Below are 12614 nucleotides of genomic sequence, written 5' to 3'. Positions count from 1 at the left end.
CCCGAGACTCACTTGTAAAAGGGCTCGCCTTCGTCGTGGCTTCTTGTTGGCAATGTCCAAACAGAGCCATGGGGCACACATGGAGGCCTCGCCCCAGCCTCAGTCCCTCCCCCTGGGGTGTGACCACGGGCATCCCCGCAGCCCTGTGAGGCAGGAGTCTCACTGCCTGGTGTTCAGGGGAGGAATGTACTGGAGACACAGGACTGGCATCCAGGGAGGAGAGCCAGGCCCATGCCCCTCTCCTGAGACCCCCCAAGCTCATCACCCCTGAGTGACAATACAGAAATGTTGCATCAGCCTGCAGATAGGGCCCATGGGATGCTCTTCCTCGCTGTGTGTAGGGGGGAACAAGATGCTGGGCTGGGAAGGACGCAAAGCCTCAAGTGGGGGATGAGAACCTGGGCTGTCCCCATATGCTGTGGCTTCCGAGGGTATTTCCTGGAGAGGGGTGGGCTTCAAGCGCCTGTGGACACCCGGGAATGAGGGGATCAGAACCTCAAAGAAGTCAGTCAGCTCCCTGCCCTTCTAGGATCCACCTTGGCTCCCATCTCCTGGTCAGGACGTCCTGCAGAGTCACAGGCCACACAGCCCATGGCCCTCTCTCCACTTGCACCACGAGGAAAGGACAGGTGCACATCCAGCGTGCTTGCTGGACAGACCTACAGACAGTGGGGAAGGGGCTGGGCAACAGGAGCCAGGCGTGGGGAGAGGAAGGTAGGGAGGGGCCCGAAGGTGCTGGTGGCCAGGGGCAGCCCTTGTCAGTGGGGGACACTGAGAACCTTCCTCTTCTGCGTGGTGACTCAGCCTGGACCTGAGAGGCTCACTGCTCAGTCCAGAGCCAGGGGCAGGGGCACGGGGCCAGGGCTTCTTCAAGAAATGGGAATTTGGGGCTGTTGCTGCCCTCAGGAGTTGTGGGGCCCCACGCCCCAAGTCTATTGTGCTCTGTGCAAAAGTAACTGCGTGCCTGTGATTCGCTTTGAGAATTAACCAGAAAAATATCACATTTCTCATTAAAAGTGACTGTAAAGCCTTGCTCCACACATAATAATAATGAGCATGATTATACGGGGTCGTGCAGGGGAACCACGATTTTCCCAAGGGAACTCATTCCCACTGCATTGCTAAATTCAGTGGCAAACGAGGTTCGGTAAAGAGGAGCCAGCTCCAGGGGGCGCCTTCCAGAGGCCACAGCCCCTCAGGGTGGCGGGTTGTCATCAGGGTGGGTGACAGTAACCTGGACACTCACTTGGGAGGGGAAATGACCTGGCCCAGAGCCAGGGTCCCGCCATCTGGGTGACACTTTCCTTCCGCAAACGTGCTCTGGCCTCCCCTGACCTTGGAGATGGACTATTCTGGACTTGCTCCTGCATCCAGAGCAGCCCAGGGTGGACAATGGGCAGCCTGTCTCCTGTCCTCAAGACCCCGCCCTCAGGCACTCCGCCCAGGGATAGCCCCTCCATTGTAGGGCTCCGGCCGGAGTGCCTCCACATGTCCTCATGCTCAGTCCTGTTTTCTCCCTCTTCTTTTCGTGCTTGGACTTGGAGATTGACGCTGTTCGGTTTCACCGGGGCTGTCTTCTGCGGTATCCAATCCGTATTACATGTGTTACAGCCTGACAGAAGGTTCTGAGCTTCGGATCTAGATCGTCCATTTCCGTTTTTACGGGTTTTTTCTAATCCACGCGTAAGTTCTTTCCTTCCTGTGCCCTACGGTTTTAGTCTTGGTTACTCAGAAGGCCTCTGGGGCAACTGCAGGCCAGGAAGTCCCCTTGCTCTGAAGCCTAATGAGAAAAGTAGGAGGGAGTTTTTCATGGAGTGAAATTTATTCAGTTTAAGATCCTTTTGTCAGGAAGTATGGACTTTTTACCTCCGGTGTGAAAAATGTCTTTTATGGAAAGATGCCTTGGCTGTAAAAATAAGCTGTTGGTAACACCTTAGTGGTCCAATTTTACTTCTCTGTCTATCCAGAAATTCAAAGCACTTGGGAAGGCCAGGCCGACCCAGTTTTGAGCTTTGAGAGGCTTGCGCTGGCGTGGGCCCCAGCGGCCGGCTGTAGGCAGCACAGCTCCTCCTCATTTACCTGTTCTGACTGCTGGCCTCTGGGCAGCTGTTGCAGAATCCAGTTTTGAGATTTTGAGAAGCTGTTTCCCTCAGCCCAAAGTCCTCATCCCGTTTTCCTCCTCCAGGTCAAATAGGCCTGCGGGATCTTTCTAGGCCTTGGTGTCAGGGGCGGCAAGGCCAGCCTCACAGACTGAGGGCCTGCAGACACATGCGAGAAGCTGGAGTCCAAAAGCCCAGGCACTTCCCACGTGTAGTGAGAGAAGAAAGGCTTTTCCGAAAACTCCAGAGCGGGTCAAGGGCCATCGAGAGCATGGGCTGGGTCTGAAGTCAGCTGGATGATGTCCCCAAAGATGTGCATGTCCTAATATCATAACCTGGGTGTATATCACCTACCCGGCTACAGACACTTTCCAGGTGTGATCAAGTTAGGGACCTTGAGGCGGGGTGGGGGTGGGGTTAGCTTGGATTCAAGTGGGCTTAATGGCATCTCAAGGGTCCCTACAAGAGAGGTAGGGGGTTGGAGTCAGAGAGAGAAGGTGTGAGGACAGAAATAGAGGTCAGCCAGGAGAGAGGGCTCTGTGTTGCTGGCCTGGGGATGGAGGAAGGGGCCGTGAGCCGACGTGTGCATGCCCTCCTGAAGCTGGAAAAGACAAGAGAGGGGATTGTCCCTGAAGATTCCAGAAAGAGCCAGCCCTGCAGTCTTCAGACTTCAGACGTGCAGAACTGTAAGGGAATAAATCTGTCTGTGGTTATCTGTTCGGCTCACGTAGGGTGATCGTGTCTCTGGCTGCGGGAGCTGGGGGATGCCCTGTTTGCAGTGCACCCCCCTCTCCATCCAGGGGCACAGGTGCCTCCCAGACAGAGTGTGACCAGGGCTGGGCAGGCGGACAGCACACAAGGAGGCGGTCATGTGGGGGCTTGGGGAAGACACGGCGCTCCCTCCTTGCAGAGACGTTCACCCTGAATCTGGTCCCTCTCGGGGCTGCGCTGGCTGGGCACGGAGCCTCCACTGCCGGGAAGTGGCATGGCTGATGGACACCCGCGTAGCTACGTGGGGTCTGGGTGGACATGGTGGCCTTGGCTATGCGGGAACACCATGCACTCCCGAGGCTTGACATGAAGGAACTTGAGGGAGATTCCAGGGGCTGTCGAGTCTGCTCCCAAAGGGCTTTGGGCGGCAGCAGACCCGGGGAAGGAGGTGGGGACGTCTACCCAGCGTCAGCCCCTGGGTCTGGAAGTGTGGAGGGTGGGACCCAGCCCTGCCCTGGAGGGTCCACATTCCAAGGGAGACCCAGTGTGAGGTAGCCAAGAGGGACTAGACACGTGGGTGGTGGTTCCAACCCGCCAGGGTTCAGATGCCCGGTCTGCCGGTCCTCACAGCGGGGGCACAGAGCCACGCTGGCAGGCACGGCCCCCCAGTCCTCAGCGCTGCTCATCTGCTGGAGGGGAGCGGGGCTGCGGGGGAGGGGTGGAGGCATGGCCCCTGCCACAAAGATGTCCCTGGCGGAGCAGAAGCTTGATAACCCTGGGTACTGAGAAGGGAAACGGAAAAATGTCTCCCCAAATTGTTTCATTTTGTGCCCTGAGTTTCTTCTCTCTGTGTCCAACAGAGACCTGAGTCAGGCTCCGTCATACGCTCTGGATAATTGGCCGGGAGGGGAGCTAGAGAACAAAGGGCTCACACATCGTGACAGAGGCGTCGATAAAGACGTGTATCAGCAGCAGAAGCGATGCCGGGGCGCTGACGGCTTGCTAGGTTAGCAGACAGGTGAGGATTCGCCAGGAGGGCCGCTCTGGTTCATTAGCCGCCAGCCCGGGAGGGGCCGGAAAGGGGGACGCTGCATCCCTGCAGGTCATGGCAGGTCCCCCCACCCACTCTCCCGAGGCAGCCGCCTGCCCCTCCCACTGACCAAAGGCTCCAACCCCCACCCACAGTACACAGCATGGCTGTCGCCCCCTCCATCAGAGGGGAGAGCAGGAGCAAGTCGATTTGGGGCACACATAGGTGCATGTGTGCGGTCACGTGTGCGCACACATACATGAGGTGTGTAAGTGTAAATATCAATATATGATAGTGTACGTGTGTATACAATGTGTGCATAGGATGCAATCACATAACCTAATCATGCATAATATGTACACGTGTACAATCATGTACGTACATGTAAAATAATGCAATCGAGGGGGTGACATCCGTCAACTCTGCCCCTTCTATTGGTAAGAAACAAGTCATGGTTTCCACCTTCAATCACAGGGAGGGCATGACTGACCGGGGGTCACCTTGGGGGGTCCACCACATGGTGTGACATGGACACGGGGACTTCTCAAACATCCGAGACAATTTGACTGGCAGCAAAATTCGAGAAACACTGATCCAAGGAACTTTGCCGTCATCTAATGACAGAAACAGCTTAAGTCTTCTCCTCCAGGCGCTGCCCTGTCCAGGCCCAGCTGCGGATTCGTTCATCAGGGACACTCGTCAGATGTCCTGGGGGACGTGCCGGGTGCAGTTGGACACACTGGTTGGAAGTTTGGAAGGGAGGGCTGAATGACCTGATTATTTGCTAAATTACTTAAACAACCATGTATCCATACTCTTGTGTTACATTTTTTACAAAAGACATTTAAATACGAAGTTATGAAGCAAAGGACACAAGCAAAAGAGTGAAAGAATAAGGTGAAAATGTAAGAAACTGACATTATGGTCTGGTGAACTAAAGATTCTGACCAAAAAGATAGAGGGTGCCTGGGGGGCTCAGGCGGTTAAATGTCCCACTTCAGCTCAGGTTATGATCTCACGGTTTATGAGTTCGAGCCCCGCATCGGGCTCTGTTCTGACAGCTCAGAGCCTGGAGCCTGCTTCTCATTCTGTGTCTCCCTCTCTCTCTCTCAAAAATAAATAAACATTAAATAATAATAATACATTTTTTTTAAAAAAGATCTTTTCTCGGGGAAGAGATTGACACATTCGACCTCATCCACAGAGTCTAAACAAAGGGAGATAAACCACAAAAGTGGGAAATGTGTTTCAAATGTAAATAATTGAGAATTGAACATTTTCTGGAATTCCTAAAAAACCTTTAATCAAGAGACAACTAGAAAAAACCCACTTTAAACCACAGGACAGGACCCGGGGCCGGCAGGTCACCCACGAAGGGACGAGGGCCATCGGAGAAGCGTCCACCTGCCCAGTTCCAGAAACCCTCAGACGGAAAGGACAACGAGAAGAGTTCTATGGGCCAGAGCACACACACGTACACACACGTACACACACGTACACACACGTACACACACACACACGGAGGCCCGGCGGTGCTGGGGAGGCCAGAGGGGGACAGCCTGCCCCGCCTGGGGGGCTGCACGGGGCTCCTGGGAGGGAGGTGGGTGACTCAGCGGTTTCAGTTGCCGGTGGGCCGAGGCTCCTGGGAGACATGCAGATGAGCCCAGGGCATCATGGGAAAGGGCCCTTTGTATTCCCAGGTGCACCGCCTCCCCTCCTTTCTGGGGGGGCGGGGCGCCTGTAGGAGGGAGGTGCCAGGCAGGGTGAGAGCCCCTCGCCGAGGAGAGGGTCCAGGGGACACGGGCCCAGGGGGCGGGGTGGGGTGGGGTGGGGTGGGGTGGGGTGAGAGGCTGAGGTGGCTGGGGCTGGTTCCCTGAGTTTCCATCAGGTTCCATCGGATTCTTTCAGCTTCTGTCAGGTCCCATCGGATTCTTTCAGCTTCTGTCAGGTTCCCTCAGGTTCGTTCAGATTCTGTTAGTTTCCCTCGGTGTCCATCAGTTTCCCTCAGGTTCCCCCATGTTTCCTCAACATCTGGTTCTGTCAGTTTGTCTCAAGTTTTCTCGGATTCCATCAGGATCCATCAGGTTCTCTCAGCTACTGTCTGTCAGGTTCCCTCAGGTTCCCTCAGGTTCTGTCAGGTTCTCTCAGCTTCTGTCAAACCCCATCAGCTTCTCTCCGTGTCTGTCAGATCCCATCAGGTCCCCTCAGCTTCCCTCGGCACTTTCCCTCAGGTTCCCCCATGTTCCCTCAGCTTCCCTCAGCTCCCACCAGGTGCTCTGAGTTTCATCAGCTTCTGGCAGCTTCCCTCGGATCCCATCAGACCCCCTCAGTTTCCCTGAGGTCCTCTCAGGTGCTGCCGGGCAAGGCCGACTGGGGGGTGGGGGGCCGTGGGGGAGGGGCCGTGTGCCCCACAGGCCTTGGGAGCAGCTGCACCGAGCAGGGCGGAGCTGAAAGGGCCAGGTCTCAAGCCGTCGGCCCCCCGCCCCGGCTCCCCCCGTGACCCTCCCAGCTGCCCGCTAGGGGGCACCCGACCTCGCTTGCTCTCTCTCCCTTTGCAGCTTCCCAGAGAATAGAGCCATGGCCGGAGCTGAAGAATCTTCCGGAAGTCCAACCTGCCCAACCTCTGCAGGTCTCTGTTGAACTGGGACCCAGCTCGCCCACCCCCACCCCTCCCCAAATACCTGCACAAGAAACCCCTTTCTTTCTCTCCCCCTCCTGATCCTCGCCTTCCTCCTCCTCCTCCTCCTCCTCCTCCTCCTCCTCGTCCTCCCGCCCCTCCCCCCACCCGTGGGCCAGGCCACCTGAAGTGCCCGGCGCGTCCCACCCTCGCTGCCCACCCCCCACGTGCCCCCCGGTCAGCGTGCGGTACGGGGACGAGGGCGTGTCCTACCTCCGCGCGTCCTGGACGTATCAGCTTCGACGTGGCGACCAGCTGGGGATTTGCTTCGCTTGCTTCAAGGCTGCCTTCCTGGAGCCCAGAGACTCGCCGGAGTCGGAAGACTGGGAGGAGGAAGCCGATGGGCCCCACCGAGGCGGGGCCTGAGCAGGGCTGGGGCCCGGGGATGGGGCTGAGCTGGGGGCAGGGCCAGGGTCACCCCGCCCAGGAGGGGTCTGTGGAGTGGCGGTCGGCCCCCCCCCCCCCCGGGGTCGGAGGAGGAGGGCCCGGACCACCACTTCGCGCCCACCGAGCTGGAGCCTCAGGACGCCGCACCCCTGGGCCCGGGCCCCGAGGACGCTGACTGGACCCAGAGCCTCCCCTGGAGGCTCGGGGGGCCCCCGCCCGCGCACACTGGCCGAGGCCCCCTCCTCCGTGGCAGGGGTTTCTCAGAGTGGACCTGCCCCCGGGGGAGCCCACGGTGTTGGAGCTGGGCACCACGCGGGCCGTGGACCCCGCCGAGGCCCGGGCCGTGGACCCCGCCGAGGCCCGGGCCGAGGCCGAGGCCGAGGCCGAGGCCCGGGTAAGGGACGCGCAGCGCCTCTCCGTGGCGGGCTGCTGCGATGCCGTCTACCTCCGGAAGACGACGCCGGGGTGGGTCCTGCGGAAAGTCCTGGAAAGTCCTGGAAAGTGCTGCTGGAGCCCGATGAGGTGTGGGCGGTGGGCCTCCAAGACGCACCCCAGAAGCAGGACCTGCACCGGTGGAAGCGGAGCGTTCTGGAGTCCTCTCCTCCGGGGCAGGACGAGGAGCCGGTCCCTGCGGACACAGCCCTGCTGAAGAGGGGACTCGCCATCCTCTCTTCTTGCCCCTGGGCCAAGGCGGGGGCGAGGGAGGGGGCCCCCGCATCGCCCGGGCCCCCGGCCTCCTCCTGCCACGGGTGGGATCCCGGCACCACCGAGCCCGGGAGCAGCGGGCCCAGTGGGGGGAGCCTGGCTGCCGTGGGAGCCTCGGCCCTGGGGGAGCTGGCCCGCTTCCCGCCCTTCGGCCGAGGGCCCCAGAACTGAGGGCCCGAGGCCCAAGTGGCCACCGTCGTCCTGGCCGCCCCCTCCCCGCGACAGCCAGGGGAGCCACCGGCCAAGAATAGGGGGGCCGGTGCCTGGGGACGAAGAATGGGGAGCTGCGTCCGGACTGAGGATCGGGACCGTCTCTGCCTCCGTGGAAGGGACCCAAAAGCCCGTAAGCGGGAGAGAGGTTCTCCTCCGCCAAACGCCACGGAGCCGGGAACGCGACGCCCTGGGTGACGCGCTTCGCGAACGGTTGCTGCCGCGCAGCTTGTGAAGTGGGGTGCAGGGTGCGCGTCTGGACCCCGGCCCCGCCCTTGGCCACACGCAGGGGTGTGTCGAGTGGGACACGCGCGCCCCGGAGCATGCGGAGGTGGGGGCGACGGGGATGCGTGCTTGCCTCCGCCTGGACGGTCTCTGGGGCCCCAGGAGACCCTGTCGGCGGCAGTGGGGACGCTGGTGTGCGCTGGGAGAGGCCTGGTTTCGGATGTTGGCTATTTTATGCGGTTTGACCGTTTACTACCCGTTTCTTTGTGTGTCGTTTGTTAACTAAATAAAGTCAGAAGAGTTTTGCATCAAGCTCTTGTCCTGAGCTCTTCCTCAGAAAGCCCCTGTTTTTTGCCTTGTCGTCGTCTTCTCTGGGACAGATCAATCCTGGCCACATCACTTCTCTAGTCACAGGTGAAGTCTCCATCTTCCTCCTTAGTGACGATGGGAAGCCGGAGGGTGACCCCTCTGGGACTTCCTATTTTAACTCCTGAGAAGGATGCAGGACTGGGCCAGAGAATGTGTCTGAGCAAGAGTGGGAAGCCATGCCGGCAGTGTGTGGCCCCCACCCCCACCACTGCCGGACGCCCTAGTAACCCAATAAACATCCAGTCGAAATCCCAGGCATGGTTTATGGGACTTGGGACCTAACGTACATCCCCCTCACATTCACACTGTCTCACACCAATGTCCGATGTGACATGGGCTCACGCCACACTGCCCTTTGGGTGTATAGAATGTCAGTAAATTGTGACGCTTCACATTGTGTGATGACCCTTCTGTGACTGGTGCTGGAAACCATCAATCACTAAACATTTAATGAGCACCTACAGTGCTCCGGGCATCGGGATATGTCAGCACACAAAACAGAGCTCCGAGGGGTGGGGCTTCACTCCAGGGACGGAGACAGATGAAGAAAGATGTGGCGGTGGAGAAGGCTGTGAGGGAGGCCTGTCCGACCTGCCAAAGGAGGTGGGGCCTCCTGAAAGTAGACCGTGTCCACGGGACCAGTCTCCTACCGGAGTCACGTCCGGCCCCTCCTCCTTGTCTTATTTGCTCTGCCCACCTGCTGAGATCCGGACCCGTTGGTGGCCCCTGTCCTTCCAAAGGGCCAGGCAGCTGCAGGGTGGACGTGTCGGGTGTCAGCAGTGCTGTTGAGACCAGAGCCCCCGCAGACACTGTGATCACAGCCGGGGTCATAATGCACTTAGTGCCTGCCCTTCCAGAAAGGACTTCCAATACTGTTTGCTTATTTCAAAATAATGCATATTCATTGTCCACAATTTAGAACACACGTAGGCAAATTCAAGGAGAATGAACATGATCAGTAGCCCAACCCACAGAGGGCGCTCACTATCTGGCGGGTATTGTTCTATTCTGTTTTCTGTGGATATTCAGAATTTTTTGTTTAAAAGTTTCTTCTACAGTGTGGTGTCCGTGAGTTAGTGTTGAGTACGGGGAACAGCTGCGGGGCAGGCGGGAAGGGGAGGGCCCGGGCACTGACACCCCTGTGGCCAGCACCGTCCTTAGTCCTTCTGGGGTGGGGTCTAGGTGAGGGGGGGCCCTACCCTCTCCCCTGGGCAGGTCCAGAGCCTGGCGCAGGCCCAGCGTCCCCTCTTTTCCCTCATGGCCAGGTGTCCCCCCTGCATCCAGAGCCCATGAGTTCTCCCAGAGGACTCGTCGGTGAGTGCGGGAAACAGTCCTGGAGCAAGAAAGGGCCGAATGCGTGCTGGGGTCGCAGGGCCCCTCCGCTGAAGACCCAGGGGTCTCGGTGCCATACACAAGTCCTTGTGGTGGCGCTGAACATATCTGCGAGTTTCCAGGCAGCTGGGGACCCCGGCAGGGGCAGAGGCCACCCTGTGGAGGCAGCAGCAACCCCGCTTGGGGAAGGGTCTTGACACAGCTCCCAGCAGCCCGTGGGCAGGGCGGGGCTGGGGTGGTGTCTGCTGGGGACGGGCCTGAGCGGCAGGCCGGTCAGGAGGCTCAGACCTGGGAAACGCTGCCCCCAAGCCGGTGACCAGGACGGGGTCTGTGGGGATCAGGACGCCCCTCGTGCGCCTCAGCCAGAGGGAGGCCAGTTCCGGGCCCCACAGGCACATGGACAACCTGGGTTCGCCGAGCATCGTGTTTCTAGAATCTTCTGTACAGCAGACTGGGTTTGTTTCCTGGAGTGCAGCAACACTGGCTTTTTTCTTTCAGGCGGTAAGCAGCTGTGGTCCGTACATCTAAAAATGCCCATTGTCACCTCACTGGCCAAAGGCCACCTCCTGCCCACAGAGATGCTGGTCTCAGACCACCTCCCCGCCGAGTTCGTCCTGAGGAACACCCGCCTTGGCACCTGGGGTGGGGGCGACCGCGGGTGCACCCCTTCTCTCGGGGACGCCTGGAATACTCGATGCCGCGGAGGTGGGCAGGGGGCCGCGGGCTGAGTAGTTTTGTGAAAGGAAGAGAAAGACATGTGCACTGCGGGGCAAGTGTGGGGACAGAAGAGGCTTGGACATTTTTGACACCCTCAGCTTTCTGCACCTGTTGGTGGCACAAACCTCAAGGTCGTCACCTCCAAGCCCAGTGAGTCCCAGCGGTGTTGGGAGGGTCCCCCCACCTCCACTGGTCCCACAGCACTCCACCTGGTTTCTGTGCCAGCTCTTTCCAGAAACTTCTGGGTACCTTTGGAGTTGGGGCTGTAGGCTCCCCAGCTGGAAGATTCCAGCAGGCAGAGGCAGCACCACATGGCCGGCTCACAGTCACTCTGCTCTGGGAGGGGTGGGTAGTACACGCATTGAGGATTAGGATTCTGGGTGAATCCGAGCGGTGTTGGACTGGCCTCCCCCAGCCTCTGGCCGACTGGCCTCCAGGAAGCCAGCCCGTCACCGTCTGTCTTCTGTGCTGAACCAGTAACAATCTTTTTGATTACAGACAGTTTTAAAGATTTACTTCAGTTCAATCCATTCGTGTTGAAGCAAGAGCAGGACCAGCCTGCAGAGAGCGTTGCTAGAAGGTTCCGACCCTCTCAGCTCCTCCTGGGGAGGACCCTGTGCACAGATGGCCAACCTCCCTGCTCCCGGAGTGAAGGCCACCAAACCCACGTGGGAGGCCCTCAGGTCAACCCCTTGCGGCCACCGTGGACCCCGCAGCTGGACCTGCCAGGGGCGCCCTCAGGGGATACCGCCGGGGCCCACAGAGGCAGGTGCACCTGACCTGCCCCAATGATGTGGCCTGGGGATCCCAGGCAGCGCAGATTTCCTGGCCCTGGATGTGGCTGATTTACCGTGCCAATGGCTCCCCCTGGTGGTCATTTCAGGCCGGGTGGCCTCCCCGAACCAACCGCCTCCTGCGAAGGAGCGCCAGCCACACGCTCGGGCCCAGGTCGGGCCCAGTACCCCGCGGCTCCAGGAAGAATCTGCGCCAACTGCCTGTCCTCTGAAACTTGCTGCAGCACTCGTCTCTGCAGTCTGTCCTGGCCTCTGTCCTCTGATCCGTGCAGTCAGGACAGTTTCTGTGGGGTCCCGACGGCTCTCGGGGCCCAGGGTCCTCTCTGGCAGAGGCCCTGGCTGCAGGGCTGAGGTGGGACAGGAGGCACATCCGGTCCGGCTCTGCCTCCTGCCCCAGTCCCGCCATGAGTGTGCACTTGTGAGCACATGAGTGCACACAGTTATGGGCAAGAGCGTGTGGCGTGGGCGTGAGTGTGCACTGAGACCATACGCTTGTGAGTGTGCACGTGTTTGTGTGTAAAAGAGTGGGTGTGCAGTGTCTGAGGGTTGGAGCTTGTGCCTTGGTTTCTGGGTCCCCTCCCCCCGGCCAAGTCTGGTGAATTGAGGTAAACAGAAGAGCCAACTAATGATCACAGGATCGTGGGTGGAGAGGGCCTGGCCTTAGAGACTGGGACACAGAGTTAGAGGGCTGAGACCCATATGCTGGCAAAGACCACCTTTGGGCGTGGGTGACACGGGACATTGACACTTTCAGCTCCTCCGTGTTTTCCATGGCTTCTGAAATGAACTTGAAACTACCATGGGACCAGGCAACGGAACAGCCAGAGCCTTCTCATCCTGTGCACAGTCCAGGCTGGGCCAAGCCCCGGAGAAGCACAGAAGATGGCCAAAGTGGTGGCCCAGGGTGACACGGCCCCGACCCCTGAGCCGTCATGGACGTTGGCCAAGGCTACTCTTGTTTCACTCTTCCCGTGGCGACTGGGACTCTGGCCGATAAATAGCAGGTGGCTGTCAGCGTGGGCTCCCACAACACCCCCTGTGGCCCCGTGCGCAGGTGACGCTGCCTGCCCAGCCACCCGAGCTGGTCTTTGTCACAAAGCCTCAGGGATGGTCCAGGGCTCACCCTGGATGACACCCAGGTACATTCAGACACGCGTTCAACCCCAAGACAGGCCAGTGCCCCCCACTCAAGGGTCGCAGGCCTCAGCCAGGCTACCTGCTGTGGTCCCCCCAGCTGGCCCAGCCCCAGGGAACTGGACAGATGCAAGGTACCGTGTCAGAGCCCAGGGCCCTGCGTCCCCAGCCGAAGGTCGCCCTTGTCTGCGGAACCTCACACGCAGCTGTTTGGGCCTGAAGTT

The 12614-nt window shown here is 59.5% G+C and overlaps 1 protein-coding gene across 1 annotated transcript; it reads left to right on the top strand.

The window, feature by feature from the left end:
- The first annotated feature begins 3536 nt into the window (after positions 1 to 3536).
- Positions 3537 to 7999, top strand: TEX19 (testis expressed 19). The gene is given in 4 exon segments (XM_081791323.1): positions 3537 to 3589; positions 6637 to 6864; positions 6866 to 6970; positions 6972 to 7999. Coding segments are annotated over 4 exon segments (717 nt in total). The 3' UTR covers positions 7303 to 7999.
- Positions 8000 to 12614: the final 4615 nt, after the last annotated feature.

The sequence above is a fragment of the Panthera onca genome, chromosome E1 (assembly GCF_046562875.1).
Source record: "Panthera onca isolate mPanOnc1 chromosome E1, mPanOnc1 haplotype 2, whole genome shotgun sequence".
Lineage (NCBI taxonomy): Eukaryota > Metazoa > Chordata > Mammalia > Carnivora > Felidae > Panthera > Panthera onca.
The sequence above is the reverse complement of the archived record's forward strand: the minus strand, read 5'-3'. Positions and strand labels throughout refer to the sequence as shown.